We start from the raw sequence: 22569 nt of genomic DNA, 5'->3' as shown, positions 1-22569 counted from the left end.
TAGTCAGGAGCACTTACTGGGATTACAAGCTGCTGATAATTGCTGGCTTTCAGATCTGAGAAATGGTACACACATGCACGCTTTCTATCCCCTCATGTAAGAGAGGAATGTAAATATTGGACATTTGCCAGAAAAACTAAAATTCAACCAGAAACGCTATAAAAGCAGCGGCCTGACGTACAAACACTGTAAGTGGCAATGATTTCACAGCCATTCAGGGAGGGTGTTGTAAGTGGGGCAAAGGACTCTACAGGGCTTAGGATAAAAGGAATTGAAGAAAGACTAAGATCCTGCAGAATTGTGTGGCTTTAACTCCTTAGACTCCAATGGTATACTGAATAGCTTCCAATATTTATCTATGAATCTTTACAATATTGTTCAGCTTTTCTTTCAAAGTGACAAGTTCCAAGTACTTTTCATTGCCACAGCATCTATATTGAGACCCTTGGGTCAAATTAACACTTTCATATATCACCTTCAACTCTTTCAGTCTACAGAAATCAACCATTCATTAGCAGATTACTCATTATGGCTTAATGTTTCAATATCATGCATTAAGACAATTGCCACCACGAGAGAAAGCTATGCAGAAGAAACAGCTAATGAGGATCCCTGTCCTAATCTTTTGGTTGCCATAGTAACAAATAGTATTTATATGGAACTCAATGTAGTAAGAAGTCCCATGGTACTTCACAGGACTGTTACGAAATAAAATTTAATACTCAGCCACATAATTAGATATCAGCATTGGTGAAAGAGAATAAATAGAAGAGAGAATGGTTTAGGGAGGGAATTCTAGAGCTTGGGACCTTGGCAGCTGAAGGAGCAGCCACCAATGGTGAAATAATTAAAACAGGGGGCAGCACAAGAGACCACGTTTGGGGGTGGGAAGAGGTAACTGGTGCATTGAAGTCACAGGGCAAAATTGAAAGTGACATGGGAAGGTCACATTTGCCTCACCAACACACTGGTGCATTGTGGGTAGTAATATGGAAATAGGCAGCAATAGTAATTAAATATCAACAATCCTGACTTTTTAAAAATACTCAAGAGTCTTTAAAGACAAGTTGAAGTTAGCCTGACAGAAACGTCTGACCTAATAAGATGGTGTACAGGTACGGGGGGGGGGGGGGGTGGGAAAAAAAAAATCGGTCTTCAATCCCAAGTAGCATGACTATCAAAAATAAATGCACCCAACTTCAGTGGAGTGAAAGGATTCCGAAGTGCAGGAAGCAGGACGACCAGCGGAAAATGCTCTCACACACTTAGCAGTAACAACCATTGAAATTTCCTCTCCCGTATACTTTAAGCTGCTCCAAGATGCCACAGTGGTAGAGGGATGGGAAAGCAGAAATCAGGTTTGAGTTGCAAGAAGCTAAACAAATGTTAAAAACACTGCAGCATCAGGAATTAGGAAAAAAAAGTTGAGATGTAACACACAAGCTTGAAAGTTACTCTTTTCAGGCTGGCCACAAAGTTATTTCATGATTAGTCAGGTTATTACGTGATTAGCCTAGTCCGAATTCATTTGTGATCTAGCACTAACCTTCTTGAAAAGAATGACACAGTCCAGGACTGCCCAGAATGAATAGAATAACCAAATTTACACAGGAAGCCAGCACTTACCAGACCCTTCATTCTAACACACATAACCCTGTGTTATATCTGGAAGCAATTACACAGAGTTAAACATGATCTACCTTCAATCTGCCTTCCACTGAAATTAAGTCCAAAGAAATATTTTAAACATTTGTAAAAGGAGATGGCAGGGTCTGTGCAGACTGCCTGGCTAAGTTTACTAATTTGCCACTCAAAACAATTCCACATGCAAGCTTTTACATAGTTGCCTACATTTTAACAGATCCTTCACAGGTAGATTTTGACCAATTGGAAGTATCCAAAAATAAAATTGATGCACAGAGAACAATAGTTTTATGAAAGTTCCCATGCTCAAATCAACCTGACATTACAATCTTAGTGCCCAAACATTGTATTTTTCATTCACTTCTATTAAAATATTTTGAATTTATTTTTGAAGAGATTATTTTTCCTAATCATTTACAATGATCTAATGTTCTTAAATGAAAACTAATTCAATTGCTTTAACGATTAATTGTCATTTTCTAAGTTAAAATTAATGCTAATTTCAGAAATACAACTAGATCTGAAAACTGAAGGTTTTTCTTTTATAAACTTTTACCTTGCACTCCTGTAATTGAATCACTATTAAATTATACATCGACATCAGGATTCCATTTAAAGATATGACACCAAGTTTACTAAATGCAGAGGTATTTCAGTGAAGAGTTTCAAATAAACACATGTACAAGGGATTCAATGCCTTACTATTTGGACACTAAGCAATACAGTCTACACACACTGTAAATCTGGCAAGAGAATGGGGGAGAAATGTCAGGAGAAAGAACACATTAGATACCAGGTTACAGAATAGGAGTCACACTCAATTCAAAGGTTGCTTTGAGAAAGAAACTAAACTGATACAAGAAGAGAGGTTGTTTTATCTCAACATGGCTGGTGAGAAATTCTGGCAGTCCATACTCATTCACCACCTGGTTTTACTTTTTATTGGTTTGACTTAAAATCAGGGGCGTCAAGTTAAAATGATCTGCTATCAATTAATTTATTTCTGAAGAAAAATCATTGACAGACATGTGATCTCCTTGTTCTGTTGTCAGGGGTAAATTTTAGTATGCTGGGTGGATCAGGGGAAACCTTCCCCAAGTATGTATTGGTGAAACCCATCCTAGCTCCAACCGAGATCAAAATTAATCTTTTCCAAGAATCAATCCACAATACGATTCCATCCCCATTATGCACCAGGAAAACATACAAGTCTGAAAATAATTCTTCATTGAATTGTGACCAATTAGTTAGTTACAGAATCAAAGAAAGATACAACAGGAGGCCATTGCAATTATGCTCGTTCTTTGATAGCTCCCCAATTACTTCTATTCTGGATTATGTTGGCAGGCAGATGCTGAATAATCAAGATGTGAATTATCCAAGGATTTAAGAAAATAAACAGAAAATGCTTAATCAACACAACAAGTACCCCAGCTTTTTTTAAAGACAGGGTTTGAAATAAAACACCAGAGTTTATCACATCTGTCAACCATCCTAAGCATTCCAAGCAGTGAACTACTTTGTGCATGGTTGGTGTTGTGGTACAAACAAACCTTGTGCACATCAAGATCCCAATTAATGAAAGACCTCCGTCTACAGGTTAATCCATCATTTTCTTCTCGTCATTTGTTTTTTCCTTCTTCTGGTCCCTGAGTGTTCTTTTTTTAAAAATAGGTTGGTCAATAAAAAGTCAATGTCGAAGCTCAACCCAACATAACCCCACAAGACTATATTCTTTTATTCCCCTTTCACTCCCTTATTTATCTAGCTTCCCCTTAAAATTAATTGATATCCACCTCAATTACTTCACGTGGTAGCAAGATCCACATTAACTGTATTCCAAGCACTTTTGATTTTAATTTTATATGTTATTTGCTTATTATGTTACAGTAATCTGTGTGGAAGGGATAATGGTCCTGGGGGAATATCAACTCTACGGGGCAGAGCCCAAAACATGATTGAAGAGAGGCAAGCAGAGCAGGACCCTGGGTTTTGCTTCCAACACCATTAACACTGCCTTCTGGTTAAGAACATGCACCAATTTTGAGTGATCATAAGACAGCCTCCACCAACAACGTACGTGGCCAGAACTGTGATCCAAAGATTGTCCACTCGAGTAATCCACTGCATCTAAACCCCATCATGCACGTTATCAAACTTTGGGGGAGAATGAGCAAGAGAGAAAGAATTCAAGAGACACATAATTAGAAATAATCCTACACCGCAATTCAGAATAAAAGTTAGGTAAAAATGCAATTGGGTGTAGTACTGTGGTCTTAAATCATACTGCACATTTTAAAAATAAACACCTTAAGTTCCTTGTAGTAGGAATAAATCAGAGGTCACGAGCGTATTTCTTGCCAAAGGAATGTCAATCTGTAGATTTTTTGTTAACCTCAGGACTCAAGACAAGAACCAGAGTAACTGAAATCCCAAGTGTGTTGACAGAGGTCTTTCCAACGAGCAAGGGTTACACGAGCAGGTCAAGATCTTGTGCCTTACTGCAGCACTCATTTCCTGAGCAGCCCAGGATCTTCCAGTAATAAAGCTAATGGGACTTCCTAGCATGGCATGTTCAGACTGACAGAGCTGTCTGTCACTGCCCATGCAGAGGGGAAGTGCTGGTTTCGATTATGAGGTTACATTACCAGGTGCCACTAATAAGCTCAAGAATAAAGAGGACTAAACAGCAGTGGGGGTGGGGGCGCGAGGGGGACAGACAGATAGAAAGACGAGTGGGTTAACTGCGTTCCTCTGAGAAATTTACTTAAAACATGGAAAATATACTCAACACCAGAGGTTGCCCAAACACAATGGGCTAAACAATTCCCACAAGACAGCGTTATCTTTCAGTCAAGTGTGGAGGCATTTTAATTTGTAAACTGCCACAGTAACTCAAAGCCAATGACAAAGCAGAATATGAGCAGCATCACACGACGTGCAAGGCAACTGTTCGGCCTTTTGTGCCTGCGTTGGACCTTTGAATCTTTCCATTCCATCTCACACTTCTGTTCATGGCTTGGAACCCTACATTTCATCCCCCACCCCTTTCCCCAGCTACTATGACCTAGAATGCTCTGCTTTAAAGACCAAAGTACTGGATTGTTCAGGCAATAAACTTTCATTATTTCCTATGCCAACAGAGATCAAATGCCAAATATTACCTCCTTCGTCACTCTCAAAGCTGATTCTCTTTTTAAAACAGAGAAGTCATCTACGCAAATATATTTTGTACTGCTGGATTTGTTTAAGCTTTAAGTCCACATAAAGCCCCTAGTTTAACTCCCTCAAAATCATTTGAGATGCCATGCCGATAGCATGCTCATCCAGTACAACTGCATTGTAAATACACAGGAGAAGGAATAGGCCATTCAGCCCTTCAAGCCTATTCTGCCGTTCAATATCATGGCAATTTGGATAGCAGTGATTGGATATTCACAGTGATGTAATTGGACACTGCAAGATGCCATAATCACAATTTGGAGTGGAAAACACTCCTTGATTGCTTGGGTTCAACTCACAAAATAGAGCTTTTGCACTTCTATTCTGCTTGAAACTCTTAACAATGACACTGTGCATTTAGCATGAGCAACTGAGGATAGCTTCTGGCCGCACTGCATCCAGAATCACACAAGTAGGGGAATCCTCTTTTCAAGATTCATCCCTTGGCAACTGTATGAACTGAATTCCGATTTTATGACTCCTGACAAAGATTTATATGAAGCGTGTCTCAGTGCTCTTAACCCAACAACTGCTGCAGGTAATTTAGCAACAAGTGGTACAAATCAGAATTTTAGTTCCATCCAGTGCAAGTGCAGGTTAGTCAACAAGCTTCAGAATATGGTGCTGTGTACCAGAAGTTCAGTGGTCATTTTAGGTAAAGCAAGTTCTCCTGAATCAGAAAACTAGTCTTAAATCTAGGGACCTTTGTTGGTTGTGATATACATGAATGATATGGAATGAAAATGTGGACTGGTGGGTTAGTAAGTTCACAGACGATACAAGGATTGGTGGCATTATGGATAGTGTAGAAAATTGCCAAAGGATGCAGCGAGATACAGATCAGTTGCTGACATGGGCAGAGAAATGGCAGATGGAGTTTAATCCAGCCAAGTGTGAGGTGTTGCACTTTAGGGGATCAAATGTAAAGGGACAGTACACAGTTAACAGCAGGACCCTTAACAGCATTGATGTACAGAGGGATCTTGGGGTCCAAGTCCATAGCTCTCTGAAAGTGGTTTCACACTTTGATACGTTGATAAAGAAGGCGCATGGCATGCTTGCCTTCATTAGCCGAGGCATTGAATTCAAGAGTCAGAAAGTTACGTTGCAGCTTTAGGCCACATCTGGAGCATTGCATTTAACTTTGGTTGCCCCATCGTAGTAAGAATGTGGAGGCTTTGGAGAGGGTGCAGAAGACGTTTACCAGGATGCGGCCTGGATTAGAGGGCACGTGCTATGCGGAGAGTTTAGACGGGCTTGGGTTGTTTTCTCTGAAGCAGTGGAGGCTGAAGGGAGACCTGATAGAAGTTTTTAAGATTATGAGAGGCATAGATAGAGTAGACAGCCAGTATCTTATTCCCAGGTTTGAAATTTCTAATACTAGAGGGCATGTATTGAATGTGAGAGAGGGCAAGTTCAAAGGAGATGTGCAGGGCAAGTATATACAGGGAGTGGCGGGTGCCTGGAATGCGCTGCCAGGGGTGGTGGTGGAGGCAGGTATGATAGAGGCTTTTAAGGGACTCTTAGATAGGCCCCTGAATGTGCAGGGAATGGAAGGATATGGACATTGTGTAGGCAGAAGGGATTTGTTTAGTTAAGCATTTAATTAGTTCGGCACAACATCGTGGGCCGAAGGGCCTGTTCCTGTGCTGAACTGTTCAATGTTCGAATTACTTTATTATGTTACACCTACATCACAATAAAAAGCTCTCCTTACCACACAACAGAAATCCAATTTAAAAGGATCTTGTGAGAAAATGCGCTTTGAGAACTGGGGTTGGAAAGTCAGCATCTTTTATAAAAAGACAAGCCTTACTGTGGGGGTGAAAACCCACATCCTACTCCCCTGTGGCACAAAGCAGTGACACACTCCAAGACAGCTGAAAGTTTCAAATCTTTCTTGTATCTATGGTCTCCCCACATTGCTATCTGCAAACTAAGCCAGGTGACAGGGGAGGGGATCTGAACATACCTGATGCTGGCCAGCAGTTGGGTTATCAAACTCCTATCAGATTCATACAGAGCGCAAAGCAAGGCTTCATTATCAGATGACTGAGGTACCATCTGTGCTTTTTCTTGCAGTGCACACATCAGTACTGGGAAAGAAATCATTTTCTACTCAAGGTACTCAGTGGTCAATGCAGGATTTTTAAAATTAAATAAATACAGAATACCGCTCCCTCTGCTGCACTCACAAAACATACCTCAGCCTTAGTCTCTGAAGAGTGTGCTCTTCTGCACAGGTTGGACAAAATGGAAATGGTGCATGAATGCAGCAGGAAGCATCCTTTGGAGGTAGATTTGGAGGAGTATCAATCAACAAGATACACAGACAAGGTCACAGGCCTGGAGCCAATTGCCAATCTGTCCATTGCCTGCCCTTATTCCCAAAGAGAAACTGGTTAACAGACAAATTTGATTAGGGCAGAAAGGAAGAAAAGTCTGTCAGTGGAATAGGAGAGTGCCCTCCCCCTGCCCACCTCATTCAGCATTCCAGAACGTCTGTCAGTGGAATAGGAGAGTGCCTTCCTCCTGCCCACCTCATTCAGCATTCCAGAACCACTGCAATATTTCAAAGGCAGTCCGTTCCAGAAAAATTCCAAGTTGTACCACGTACTGCTCGATAGACTAAATTTAATCACTTAATTTTGCTCCTGTGACAACATACTCCACCATGCACTCCAGTATTTTGCCAATTTAATTCCACATTCCATTGGGTTTGTTGATACCTGCTCAGCACTTGCTGTGCCTAAAGTCTCATTCCACTTCACCTTTAGCTACATCTGCACCATAAACGGAGTGTACATGTGGCTTATATTGCCATCTTAGAGAGCATTTTACACTTGCTTGTATTAATTTGCCCTCACATCAAGACCAATGCTATTAGGATTATGAGCACTGTGGGAAGCTCTTAACCCCTTGAGCCCGTTCCTACAACTCTCCTTCAATAACGTGAAGGCACTTTTTGTTTGATAAAAATGTAATTCCACTAAATATCAATTGAAGGGAAATAGATGAACAAGACCAAATTAATCTTTGCAAAAAGAATGAAACTGCAAGTTATGAAAAATGTTATTTTCCACAGAAGGTGATTAGAGTGTGAAGCACTTGTGCAAACCTCATTAAAGTCAAATTCTTTCAACAATAAAATTACATAACAACTTTAACAGGATACTTAACAGGGCTTGAACAGGAAGCTGGAGAATAAGATGGGACTGAACTGTACATGAAGTACCAGGATTGATTTGAAGGCAAAAACAGAACATCTAGCTACTTTATTTCAACAGAAGTGATGATGTTCTCTCTCACCTGTGTTGCTCAATGGCTTCGTTGTCCGATAGTTCTATGCCACAGACATTACACCTCTCACTGGCAGATCTATTCTCAGTCTTCATGCCCACGGCGAGTTCACCCAATTTGTTGAAAAGCTCCCTCTGAATGAAGCCTTGAGGCAGGAGCCCTCCATACCCACTGAAGTCCATCGCCACAGAGAGTGTGGGCTGCACGTGCAGTGCAGAGGATAGGGAAGTTGGCACCTCCAGGAGGCTGTCAGTCCTGCGGTTGAATTGAAGTGGGTATAAAGTGGTGTGTCTCTCACCCTGCGCACTGGAGTTGTTCTCCATCCCCACCTGTGCCCCAAGCCCAGCTTCAGCAGGCTGCTCTCCAGAATTCTCTTCACGAACGTAATGCAGTTCACGGGCACTCGTGATAACGCTGCTTCGCGTTGGTGTACCAGGGGCTTCCTTGTACCTCTCTGCATCAGCTACCTTCTCGCCCCCTAAAGAACCCACTTCTCCCATTTTGGGACTAGCATCCTCCTCCACCTGCATCATTTCATGCTTGACTTCAGTTATCATGGGATGCCTGCTGCCAGCAGAGAAGGCTTCATCTGCAGAAGCTTGTTGCAGTGATCCCTGAATAATTGACTGCCCAATACTCATAAGACTATCTACAGCAGCTTTGGTGGGGCTCATTGCTGAAAGTCCAAATGACGTGGACACAGAGGGGCTCTGCTCTTCCATTGTCCCAGTTGGCATGGCCTGGTTAGTAGTGTAACCAGCCTCTTCACCAGAAAGTTGCTTAGTAACCAATATATTCTTGTTAAACCTGGCCTTTCCCCCATCCTCTTCTTCAGTGACCGTCATCTCTGTATCATTGTCATCTGTTGCCTGAATAGTCTCCAGTATCTTCAGACACTGCTCCTCCAAGTACTCAATCTCCAATATTTCTGCTGCATATAACAGATCATCCAAGTCCTCTACTTTGGCTTGGAGTGTGGCAGTGTAAGCATACTCCAGGATCTGTTGGAATGTCTTTGGTGAAAGGAAGTCCAAGGTGTAATGCTGACTGTTGCGCAGAAACAAAATTTCAAACATCTTACTGGTGCAGGCCAAGATCGTGCGATGTGCGTGGAACTCCTGGCTATCCACCAGGATCACCACATCGCACAGAGTCCCCAATAGTCGCATCTGGTTGGCTTTGTGAAGGAGTGCCGAGGGATGATTGGGGTTCTGAAGCTTTATTAATCCCATTTTTAATGAAATCCACAGATCTGCTGTACGCTGGACCAATTCATTAGGCTGTCTGTATGGCTGGTTGCACGGTTTGTCGTAGAGGTGGTTTGTTACCTGCAAGAAGAAAGTGGCAAATTATTTAAACTTGTGGGAATGAAATGGTGGCAACAATTTCTGCTCTCTATCAACTCTGTTTTCACCGTCTCCTTACTGTCCTCACTGATCTGCAGATTTCTTATACCTTAGCTTAAATTCTCCCAGGCCACTGTGTTGTAATGCTGCATCTATGCTAGCCCCATGTCCAGAACCCTCATCCCTTGCGATCTAGCTCACAAAACCCACCTCAGTGATTGGCAGCAAGGTCTGCTTACTCATGGATCCAATGCTCTTCAGTTTCTCCCATCTCTCCTCCTCGTTTAAAAATAACTCACCTTTTCTTTATTTCTTCTGGATTCAATGCACCTGCAATGTACATTAAAACTCCAGAGCCCACACGAAGCTGCATTCAGTCAAATATCCCCAAGCTTGAGACCTACCTTGGCTCCTAGTCTGGCAACACTTCCAGTTATAAACCACCTTTTTAGTCAACTCTTTGCCTAGCCTTGTCCTACATTCTTTGTATAACCCCCGAGTGAAAATCTCAAGTCTATACGGAGGCTGAAAATGTTCACGAGTTTAGGCAACAAAATATAGATCAGCATTCCCTTTTGTTGAAAAGTCCAAAAATTGTGCAATAAGTTTCTTATTTCCTCCCTATAAAATTCATTCTAAATCCCAACTATTGTTGGCGGTGCTCTACTGTATCACATTAAGTGCTTTAGTCATAAATCAATATAGCCACAAATATAGTACTTAATCCATGGTGACAAATGTTTGTGAAGGTTATTTACTGTCTTCTTGTATTCCCAGATGCTATGCTATGCAACACCTTCCATCTCCCTGAATTAATTACAAGCCAATATGATTGCCGTTCCTGATAAACTTTGGTTTTCAAGATTAATTATTTGTAATTTTCAAGGGACAAAGCAGGGTAGTAAATTGATTGCCAAAGTGATAAAGTGGTGTTGGAGTTTAGTGAATATAGGAATACAGTCAAGTTGTACATAGGCATATGAGAGAGAGCGAGACAGCGAGACAGCGAGACACACACAGAAAAAAAACTGGGCAAGAGTGATAGCAAGCAAGAAATTGGGCCTGGGGTGCAAGTACATTATACGACATTGTGGAGTTTCTTTAGTCTGCATTTCATCGAGTGTGATTGCTACTAAGTATTAACATAAAAGGCACTACATTTCCACGCACTACACATTCAACATTTCAGGAACAGCTTCTTCCCCTCCGCCAGTCAGATTTCTGAACGGCCTATGAACCCATGAACACTACCTCGTTATTCCTCTTTCGCACTATTTAATTTTGTAACTTATAGTAAATTTCATGTCTTGCACTGCACTGCTGCCACAAAACTACAGATTTCAAGGAGTATGTCAGTGATAATAAACCTGATTCAACGACATTTCAAATTAATTCCCTCCCCTCAATTGTGTGAAAAGTCAGGACATGCTAGGATTGCTCTCCTTCAGCACAGATGGTTAAGGGGAGATTTGATGGTGTTAAATATGAAGAAAATATTTACACTGACAGGAGGTAGTCACAATACATTAAATTAAAATGACTGGCAATAAAGTTCAAGACTAAAGACAAGATGACTTTGCTTAAAAAAAAGCATATGGTTATGGCATAGTGCATAGTGCCCAGAAAGGTGGAATGTGATTCAAACATTACTACGTATAAAAAGGTAAAAACATATTTCAGACTAGGGGAAAAAATGAAGGAGGTGGGATTGGTTGGACAACTCAGAGTATGCATAGGCCTGTTGGGCCAAATGGTTTCTGTCTGAACTGGTCTAAACCAAGCAGAAAGTGTAATGTGTAAATAACTATGAGCCTAAATAGTTAAATATCAACTGCTGTTTTCCATTGACACCTTGACTTTCAGCAATTTGATATGGCTTGGCTCCAATTGGCTTTAAATTAGCTGCTAACATTTGGTTAGTCAAAGCCAAATGTTCTTGGGTAAAACATCTAAGGTCTGTAACCCGTCCAACTCACACTTAACACCCTCGTCACATGGAGTATGCCTTAAGATCAATTCCAGGGTCTTGATTCTATTGGAATTCAGGCTACATTTCACGGTCACATTTTTGGTGGGGCTCCCAGCACTTGGGAACCTGACCCATTTAGACCACACCATAGATCATGGAGCAATGAAAACACAAATGTGCACTTACTGAAAATTGTAACAGTTACTTTTTGGTATTCACAAGACAGAGGAAAGACTTGTAGTCACCGACGTTACCTATAATTACGGTATATTACACTGGTGTATGGAAACAGTCCACTTGGCCCAAATGACCCACCTTCCACACAAGCCTCCTTCCACCTTCTTCACCTACCTGAGTTTTCTTCATTGCATTTACCTAGCTTCCCCGTAAATACATCAATGCGATTCACCAATGCAAGTTCAACATTAAACAACCACCTGGGCTAAGAATTTCTGAAATCCCCAGTAAATTTACTTGTGACTCGCTTGTATTCAAGACTCGTAGTTTCAGACTCCCACAAGTGGAAACATCTTCCTTACCTCAACCCTGTTAAACATTTTCATAATTTTTGAAAGACTTCCATTAGATCATCCCTCAATCTTCTCTCTTCTGGAGATGAGAGCAGAGTCTGTCTTGGTGGCAAAACTGAAGTGGTTCTATCATTTAAGGACTCAAGCCACAGACAAGCTTAACCTACCCACAGGTGAAAAGAATGTTGTGGCTCAATGGTAATGCACTACAGAGGTGGCCCTTTGAGTTGCATGACTATGTCACTGGACCTCTGAAGAGGGTATAAATCACCTTTTCACTTAACAAAAATAGGCCAAATTGAGAAAAGTCTTCACCCTCATGGCTCAACTAAATGCACCCACAAATATTCATCAACATCTCAACAATATTTTAAATCAGGCAAGTTAACAGCAGGACTGAACTACATATTTTCTTGGATGTTCAAAGCCTACACTTTGCAAGACCTATCCAACCGCTATCAGTCCTTGTATCTGTTTTCCGCTTTTCAAGTAGACACCCAAATTTCCCTTTTGAAAGATATCGAATATTTCCATTCTTCAGATGTCGAAAATTTGCAGAAAGCAGGCAACCAAAATTCCTCCTTGTCATCCCCCGCGTTTTCCCCCTACCCTGATAGACCCAACTTGCTTAGCTCATAATCATTAGTCATATGCTACTATGCCTCAGAATCAGCTAAAATATTTTCCATCTCTACTGAAAGACATCTCATGCAAGAGTCAGGTACTTGTTGGTTCAAGTACTATTCCAAAACTGGAGCACTAATCTAGTGCTGTAGTCTCAGAGGGGCCATTGAGATATTGAAGAGAAAACTCATCTGCTTAGCACTGCAAAGCTCTCCCAATGTTCTGGCCAACATATCCACCTCAGCCAGCAATATAAGAAAGATGACAATTGTCCAACTTATTGTGTTGTTGCTATGTCTTAGGAACAACACAACCTAGTTATTAGTAAGGTGCAAGTAACAGTTAAATCACTGCACTTTCATGTAAACAGCTTCATATGTTTTGTTTAAAAAACACTGGTGTTAAGGAATTGGAAATTTCTAAATTCCAGTAATTCATTCTTTCAGTGAAGTGAAAACTGTAATTTACTATCAGAAAGGAACATGTAGAAAAACCATCACACATGTACGTCCCAAATGAAGAGGTCACCGACTCACAAGGTAGTGGACTCTTTTAGTCGCACTGTTTACATAAGATTCATTGTTCATTTGCTACTAAGCCATTACCTGCACTACATTTGAATTTCTCTCCAAAACAATTTGTTTCATGGCAGTAACACCTTCAAAGTGCAGCTGCTGCAAAAAACAGCTTATGGTTTAGAAGCCAATTTGATTAAAGTGTCACATTGTACCACAACTGCCAAGTAGCCATTATTCTATATGATAAAAAGTGCATCATATTATAATAAACTAATCCCTATAAATCTCTATCCTCAGTGTTTAGATTACTTTCAAAATAATAGCAATAACACTGTTGTAAACATCTGGGGGCATCCTCATTCTGAACAACACTTCTCCCCTCCCCCATCTTCATGAACTCAATGCCAAAGCTTTCAACTTCCTGGACAAGTACTATTATCCAGCATAAATGTAGCAACTGCACACAAAGCAACTTAAGCGCAATGATGACCAACAAAGCACAATATGTAGCAGGGCTCCCACCATGCAGTCTTTCAAGGGCAGCATCTCAACCAATGTTGTAACAAATGGGGATGTCTCTCGTTATTTACATCTAATTTTTTTTTAATCTACATTTTTCGCACAAATAGTAGAAAAATCTTCTTTGGAAGGAGGCCAGTCAAAATTCCCTACTCCACAAATGAACCCTAATCACTACTTTGTAACGATAGCCATGGTTAAAACAGTACTTCATTGTGAAGTACTTTTGGACAACACAGGATCAATAACCCTTAACAGAACTGTTTCAAAATAAACCCAATAATTTTGCACAAATAAACTGCCCAGCTACTTACCCTCCTTTGTTCCCTATAAGGTCTCAAAACTATGCAAGTGATTTATTTTGCAGTATTCTTATCCACACTCATATTTTCATAGGTGTGTTATATTTCAAGCAATCTCCTTGACTGTTTTCACAAATTGCACAACATCTTCATCTTTTTTCAACGATCATTTCATTTAAGCTTTGTTCCTCACTTAGAATCTGATCTAAAGGGGTGAACACCTGCGATGATCTTTGCCCAAGGTGCACCTTGTACAGCAGCAGAACAGAAAGTAAATATTTGATAAGAAAACAAAGGATAATAAAGTTCGAGAATAGCAAGGAAAATACTGACCACAGCATGCAACATTATCAATGTTATGATATACTGTAGCAATGAACCAAATGTGCTTTACCCCATGGCATTTTACCACTGTAGATGAAAACAAAATGTACTTAAAATAATGTTATATTGCAATGCTGGAAGATTTTTTTTTTGGATTGACTGCTCTTGATTCATCATCTCAAATTTCTCCTCTCAGACTAGAATACCTTGAAGAAATCACACTGGTCCCACCAAGATGCCACTAAAGTCCCAAAAGTGAAAATCTAGAATGTTTTCACGGATATAGAGCCGAGAAGGAAAATCTTACATGCCGCTCATGACACGTTATTGAAACGCTAGAATGGCTCAGGGAGATGGGGGAAGAGGGGAGGAAAAACTGACTGGGGAAGGAGAAATAATCAGTGCATTAAATAGGGAGCAATGGAGGATGAGTGAAACACCAACAATGTTCAAAGTTGCAGAACCTGGGGCTCCACTGAAATATAAAGTGAGCAAGTTTGATAATGAGGAAAGTTTGCATCCCTGTTAGCTCTCAGCAGGCGAGATCAATCAAGGTGGGACCCAGTCCACACGAAAATAACTCCACACCTGATCAAACTGACAATCAAACAAAACTCCAGTTGCCAACAGATAAACTGTGCAGGCAGCAGAGCCAAGGACAGGAACAATATTTGCCATTTACTTTCAAAAGACACTAATGGAAAGAGGGGAAATGGATCAGAGCTGAACTATCCATAGTGGATGGATGGGTATTACACAGGTTGACCAGGGAGGGGTAGAGGGGTACTGCGGTGCAGTTTGGGGGAAATACAGTAAAACAAAACTCACTGCATGAAACGTGTCCAATAAAGGACAATCCCGTCTCATTGTGTATGTTAGGAGGTATTCCCCTCCGGATTTCCATGTTCTGTCTGCACAAGAATTAAAAATATCTTATTTATGTCCACCTCCAACTCAAAATAATACCGTTTTCCATTCATCACAAGCCCTGTACACAGTTTAACCGGTAAACAGTCTATGTTGGGTGAATCTGTGTGTGTGGCTCAGCTGGTAGTACCCTCGGCCGAATCGGGAGAGTGCAGGTTCGGGTCCCACACCAGGAACTTGAACACAGAACTCCAGGCTGACCCTCTGGCCGGTTCACAGATGAACCGGACGATCAGACGCGCTTTCAGTTGAGTCATTGGAACCAAGGCCCTGTCCGCCCTCTCGGGTGAACCCAAAAGATGCCACGGCAGCTTTTTTTTAAAAAAAAAGGAACAGGGGAGTTATACTGGTGCCCGCTAACATTTCTCCTTCAAAAAAAACTATCACCTGCTCGTTAACACATCGTCCCAGTGACTGGAAAGTATTTCGGGACCATCCGAGGTGGCAAAAGGCGCTATAGAAATTCAACCCCTCCCTTCAGTCGGAATTTTCTTTAAGTCATCAATTCCCTGCTGTCTCAGGTAGCTGATGGACTCAGCCTTAAACCACCTTGCTCCGAAAATCCCTTCATGCCAATTCGGAAAATAAAAACTATTCCTTATACTACAGCCCATCCCATCAATAAATAGAGGAGGGGGACCTTCTCTTCCCCCCCCCCCCACACCCACCCACCTCAGAGAGTAAACCAATTTACTGTAACTATAATTATTAAATACAGAAGCAACTAAATATTTAAACTCTTCCCGAGTGCCTCAGCCGCCTGTTCCACGTTAAGGAACCGTACCCCGAGACTACATCGTGGTGCTCGGAAATGCAAGATCCCGTTCTTACAGTAACGTTTCACTCGGCGGACAAAGGCTCCGTCAGATATCCCAACTTATCTATTTTGACACCCAAAAAAAGGGTCGCGGGCTGAAGCGCCGCCGTGCGAATGTTAGCGCCGGGCGGCGAGGGACGGCTTCATGAACACCAGCCTCTTAAATCAACATCTGAAGTTCGGAAGTCCAGTGTGTGGAGGGCGTCTCACATCAGTGCCCGTGTGGGGTGGTAGGGAGGCTGTATAATGCCCCAAAGGTCCCCACCGTCTGCCGCTATCGGTCTATCAAATCCGGCCTCTCCTCTCTCTCGTTCCTCCCCTCCCCATCATTTACAGGACCCTCTTCCTAAATCCTCCCATGTCCTTCTCCGTTCCCCCTCTTCTGGGTCATTTGTCGCCACACAGTAAATTACGACACCCGGTGGAAATCACACTGTTACATTCACGATATGTAATTAGGAACCTTAATGCAAATAGATTTAAATTAACCGGCGTAGAGGAAGGGAAATGGATTGCAGGTTGGTTACAATTCTGCGTGTCAACGGAAATTGAAGGGATACAGAATCTCCCCGGGAGGGGTAAGGTTTAAAAGCCCAGTGCTGGGGAAATCGCAGCTCGGATCCCAGCAGCGACCCCCCTCCTCCTCCTCCTCCTCTCTCCGCCGGCGCAAGGAGCCCGTTGAACGGCAGAACACTCAGGAGCTCCCCGCCATCAATAAAACACACACGGACGGAGCCCTCCGGGGAAACCAGCGCGAAATCCGATTAAAAAAAACACGCACGCGAATAACTTACTAGACGGGGGAGAGCTGGGGAAAACATGGATTTTATATTATACACACACACGCACATAACAGGGGTTAAAATTCCAAGTGTCCAGTAACAAAGACGATATCAGCATCTCTCGCACGTTATAAAATGTATTTCACACGGGCTACAGTTTCTATCTAACCTTCCGAGGGATGCAACCCGGTATCTCCCCATCAAGTGAGTTTTATGGACAAAATATTCTCCAGCGAGACAAAGAATCAGACACAAGCAAACCCCCAGAAAGAGAACGCACAAACACACAATTGCAATGATCACACGGCAGGATAGTAGCATTATTTCTCTGCATACCTTCTTTTTCCTCCCTGGGTATAAATAGGTTTGCCCTTTTTATATAAATACAATCGTCTTTTCATTCAGCACAGCCTCAGTCTCGAGGTTCTTACCGAATTATGCACGCTATTATTAGCGCAGCATACAAAACAGTTCACAGTACGCGCCGCACTCATACACATACACCTCTCTGTTTTAATGTAGCAAATCAAAAGATTGGAGACGTCATCCGCTCGCGTCTTTGACTGAGTCAAGTCCGCATCAGAGAGCTGGAACCCACCGTCAAAGTTGCAGACTTGGCGCCCTGTGACAGCTGCCACTTCGCCATCTTTGATCCTGGCGCAAGATCCCCATCCTCTCCCCCTCACACGCAAGATAGCAAATACAATAGCAGCATCAGGATAATCTAGTTTATCCCCTGCAATGTTTTATTCACGGGTTAGTACTTTCTATGCAATGGATCTGCAAGGGAGGAATTTGAATTCTACGTTTAAGATATTTGCACTCAGCTGAAATCGCAGTCGAAGCAATTCATATTAATTCCAGAGCAGCACCGACACGGGAGAGAGAGAGACCACGGTTTCGGGTGTTGTCCATTGTTAATTTGCAGCTTTATTTAATTCTAATGCACAGTAAAAGTGTTTTGCTCCCACTATTTTCAAATACAGCTACAGTGGTATCTGGAAGTGACTCTGAAGTTTGAGGCTCACCGCTTTGAGCCGAGCCTCCCACTTTGATCGTTCTACAGTGACTCGTTGATTAGCCCCAATCATGCATTATTCGGTTGTATCGCCCACTGCAAGGCGGAGAGTGACCAATGGAACCTCGCTATTTTCAACTGTTGTCACATTCTTGACTTTAGTCTGGCTGAAGCCTCTGATGCAAATCGAGAACGCCTTTTCGTCCCTCAAACCCAGTGCAATAATTTGCCATAAATGCCTGCCTGTTCGCATGTGTGCGTATTTAGGATACACGTTATATTTTATACAATACATTATTAAACTTTTACCAGACCAATGATTTCATTAAAACGAGGTCAATATCTTAACAGTAAATAATAATTAAAAATTGCAAATGTTGGAAATCTGAAATAAAATCAGAAAATGCTGGAAGCGCTCAGCATCGGTGGATAGAGAAACAGTTAAAAGTTTCAGGTCGACGACCCTTATTCTGACGTTCCTGAATTTTCTGTTTTCTTTTCAATATACTTTAACTGTTGCGAGTAACCTTATCCTATAAATGAAATAGCTCAAAAAGTGTCCCACTCTAATATTCTCTTAAGTAAAAACTGCTCAGTCACTAAAAGGAAATGACTTAGTATTTCTCCCCACCCCCATTGCAGTAAGACATTGAAGTAAATTTTTTGGCTAGCAACGTCTATAATACTCCAATGAATTTTCTTTGACAATGAATTGTTACACATTGTACAAAATACAAACCAAACATTGCACATAACACTGATTTACAGATCCTGTAACAAGTCATTATAGTTTTATCAACAACATATGTTGCCAATCACCACAGTATCACAGACTGTAGTCATAAATCACTACAGCTTTTTTTTAATATAAAAAAGGAAAACAATTCAGCTTTTATTCATGCAAGAACTTCTAATACCATTACTGGTGCACAAGGAGCAGAAAGAAAGGGACACACTCAGAGGACCTAGTTAATTGGAAACAATTAAACTTAAACCTTCAAACTATTTATTGCCTCCTGTATTGCTATCACAGAGCTCCCAGATTCCTATTAATATTGCAAGTAATAATTGACAATTGAAATCACCGAGACATACCTGTGCCAACAAAGATGGCAATTGATTAGAATGGCAGCTGCATTAGGTTTACACAGACTGCAGCCACTTGGATTTCAAAACTAACCACAGTGTTTATACAAACTCCCAAATAAAGTTGTAGAACTAGAAATCCTAATCTTCAATACGTACCTATATTTGTTCAGTGTTGGGAGAAATATGACATGACCATGATGCATTCTGGGATACTTTGCTATGTATACAGGAAACACAGTAGCTGGTGTTGAGAAAGGCAATTCAAAGGGTTGAGTTAATGGGAATCTACAAGAGGCACTTTTTGAACTCCAAGCCAGGAAGCACTGATGAGATCACAGTAAGGGGAATAATAGATGAATGAACTGAACTAGCTGTGAAAATACCAGATGCAACCAACAGGGTATGACTGGACCTTGTATTAGGGACACATACATTTGAGCTATAAGGTATCTAGCACCATTGGAATATGGAAATACCAAGAAAAACCCACTCTCTCAAACCTACACATGAGACCATGTGAGATATTCATTACCTGAATATCCCAGATACCCACCTGTCCACCAGCCTCATCAATTGGTCATTTCACATCTGCTGGGCTGTCAGTTACTTCTCACACTTTATCACTGGAATCAATGTACTTTGATTCTTTGGGAGACATTCCCACCTGATCACCCTTGACTGAATGCTTGCAATGAGATTGAGTAAAGGCTAATTGTATCTACTGATCCAGTCCTTAAGAGGCTTTTCACACACTACATGTATACTATGGATGCAAGGTCGTACAAAGAAACTACTACCCTATACCAATATTAACAAATGAGCAACATTCAAGTCACACAAATGGCACAATGAATATTTCCAACACGTGGAGACTGAACCACCTCCCAATGACAATCAATGGCATGCATCTTATTGGATCACCTGCTATCAACATCTTTGGAGTCACCGTTAATGAGAAAATTAATTGGGCTACACAGATTGGTATACACATATCCTGTGCTTTCAAAAGCAGGTCAGAGACTGGTTATTCTGCAGTGAATGACTCACCTGACTTTTTCCACTATCAATGAGCTACAAGTCAGGGACATAGAGGAATGACCTCCACTTGCACTTCAAATATTTTCCAAGAAGCTTGATACAGCAGCCAGAATAATTAGCACTGCAAACACCACCTCAGATACCCTCTCTATCCAAAAATGTTGCATTGTGATTGAAGTGAATACTATCTACAAAAAGGTATACAGCAACCTACCAAGGACATTTTAACAGCACCACCAATACACACAACTTCTACTATTTAGAAGAACAAGGCCAACAGGTTCAATGGGAATGCCACCCACAATATCCCCTCCAAGTCAGATACCAACCCTACCTGGAAATATATCCCAGTTCCTTCAAAGTGGCTAGTCGCGATCTTCCTTGAACTCCTCGTTCAACAGTAATGTGGGAGCCCTTCCTCCCAAACACTTCAATGGTTCAACATGCTGGATCAACACCACCATCTCAAATTGGAGTAGGAAATAAATGTAGAATTTGCCAGTGATGTCCATTTCACATGAATGAGTTGCAACATGTTAGTGTTCAACACTTACTATGAGCAGAAGGTTGTTACACTGTTGAGGACCGGGCACATAAGGTGCGACTACAACTGGAAATCTGGAAGCATTTAGGATACTTACAAACTTGTGGAAGGAGATATCATATTGCTGATGCTAAAATAGTCACTGCACTATGCACAAAAGTATGTCGAACATAAGTAGCTATTATTCTACAACAAGTTGTAGCGTCACAAGTGTACACTCTGTACGTTATTGATCTAGAGACAAAATACAATTCTCAATATATAGGATTAATAACTTACCTCTCAATGTCACTGGGAGCATGTAAAAAGCATTCTAGTAGTGGTTAGTGCTAGTATCCTGTGAATAGCTAAGCTAGCACAAGTTAGGGATAAAGATCATTTTTTTAAGCGATATTTAACACAGCCCGGTGCTGACGCGCAATAAATAGGGGCGGGGGGGGGGGGGTGCTTTTACAAAGGGTCCGGTGTATTATTCAAAAATAGTCCGTACAGGGCACAGAATGAGTGATGTTTAAGAACACACTGAATACAACACAACTCAAGAATTCATACAAGTTACAGTATATCTGCTAACCGTAGCAGGTTGCCAATCGCGAAGCTGCCCCACAACACATGGTCTGTTAAAATCCAGTATCTCCATCGCCATGGAGAAAAGGTATTTGTAAAATAAAGCCAAAATAATTTTTCCTAACCGATGTACAGAAAGGGCGTCAAGATACTTAAACATCCAATAACAAATTGGGGGAAATTATTAGCTGAGGTAGAACTAGCTAATGTTCCCCTGACCGTTTTGTCCAGAGGTTGCTCTTGGATTGTTGGACAGCGCACTTTCTTTCCCTACGACTCTGCAGATCTGAAAACCGATGACTACCTAATGCTCACTCGTGTGAACAAACTTGCAGCAAGTTTACTGCAGACACCTTGTGATTGAAGTCGAGCTCATGTGATTTAATTACATGTTAAATACACGTATTTGCAAGCAATGTTTGTGCCTGGAACAAATATGGAGGCAATGCACTTACTCCATCTATAGCAGCACTTGAGAAATACAGGCATTTCATCAATTCAGCACGGGAGACGTTTTAACGGGACTGGCTAGAATTTCAACAGGACGATTATATAAATTTAATATCATAATTACCAAAAGAGTGAGCGATATTTGATGAAGTCACATCTAATTCAAATCAATCATGTTTAAAGTTAACCCGATATATCAGTGGAGGAAACCTTATTATTAAAAGCATGCAAGGCGAGAAATTACCCTCAGGAATCAATTTCAACGTTGAACCAAAAATTCCGAGTTCCTTCCCATTCGATTTGAAGCGTATATCTGGGGAACAATTAATTAACAGTCAAAAGAGGAAACGTGAATTGTTCTCCCAACGCGAGGGGGAGGGGAGACATTTAGGGGGATTACAATCACCGATGGATCAATGAGATCAGCCTATGAAGTTCATTTTGCCGTCACGCTGAGTGTCACCCCTCGTGTTATTTATAATACTTCAGCTTAAAGCCCAGAATTTACCACTTTGCTTAAAAAAAAGTATAATTAGTCAAGGGAATGTGCTCCAAGACTGATTTAATTTCTGTCCCAAGGAACTTTTTAAAAACTTTCGAGAGATCAAAACTAAACTGGGGAACCCTGATAGAATTCCTACTTTGCTGCTGTACTTTCCCAGTTACCATACATCAAAGGAATTTGGAACTATGAGTCCAATAAACCAATTTGCTTGCCCGCTTCCAGGCGTCGAAACCGTGTTTGAGCCAATAGCTGCGCCCCCACCGCACCTCCCTCCCCCGATCTCGTTTAGCAGCCTACTTTACAATAGTTGGGATTCAGTCGATAAGTTTGTCAGGTGGGCAAATTTAGAAATGATACTCAAAAATTATATTGAATTTAAGCACTATCAATATATACACGACTACTGAATGTTAGTAGGGATATAATTTGAACGCTTAACCGGATGATAATTCAATAGTGTTTCGTTAAAAACACATTTTACTAACTATCTTGCACACTGCTGCAGGAATTAATAAGACCACAAATACTACCTAA

At 41.3% G+C, this 22569-nt stretch overlaps 1 protein-coding gene across 13 annotated transcripts in view; it reads right to left on the bottom strand.

The window, feature by feature from the left end:
• The window catches only part of zbtb16a (zinc finger and BTB domain containing 16a), a 204967-nt gene extending 183526 nt beyond the window's left edge, over window positions 1–21441 (bottom strand). For 3 of the 13 annotated variants that reach the window (XM_052039761.1, XM_052039762.1, XM_052039760.1), the window contains exons 1-2: window positions 21088–21330; window positions 8176–9494 (exon numbers count right to left, since the gene is read on the bottom strand). In XM_052039761.1, coding sequence (XP_051895721.1) covers window positions 8176–9494; window positions 21088–21240 — 1472 coding nt within the window. In that variant the 5' untranslated portion in view covers window positions 21241–21330. Of the gene's footprint in view, window positions 1–8175; window positions 9495–12020; window positions 12054–15612; window positions 15734–16009; window positions 16379–16993; window positions 17013–17160; window positions 17329–18937; window positions 18983–20792; window positions 20888–21087 lie in introns of those variants that run through there. The other 10 variants (XM_052039749.1, XM_052039757.1, XM_052039758.1 and 7 more) reach the window with 10 other exon arrangements.
• Between the last annotated feature and the right edge of the window lie 1128 nt (window positions 21442–22569).

This window comes from Pristis pectinata, chromosome 27 (genome assembly GCF_009764475.1).
Source record: "Pristis pectinata isolate sPriPec2 chromosome 27, sPriPec2.1.pri, whole genome shotgun sequence".
Classification (NCBI taxonomy): domain Eukaryota; kingdom Metazoa; phylum Chordata; class Chondrichthyes; order Rhinopristiformes; family Pristidae; genus Pristis; species Pristis pectinata.
The sequence above is the reverse complement of the archived record's forward strand: the minus strand, read 5'-3'. Positions and strand labels throughout refer to the sequence as shown.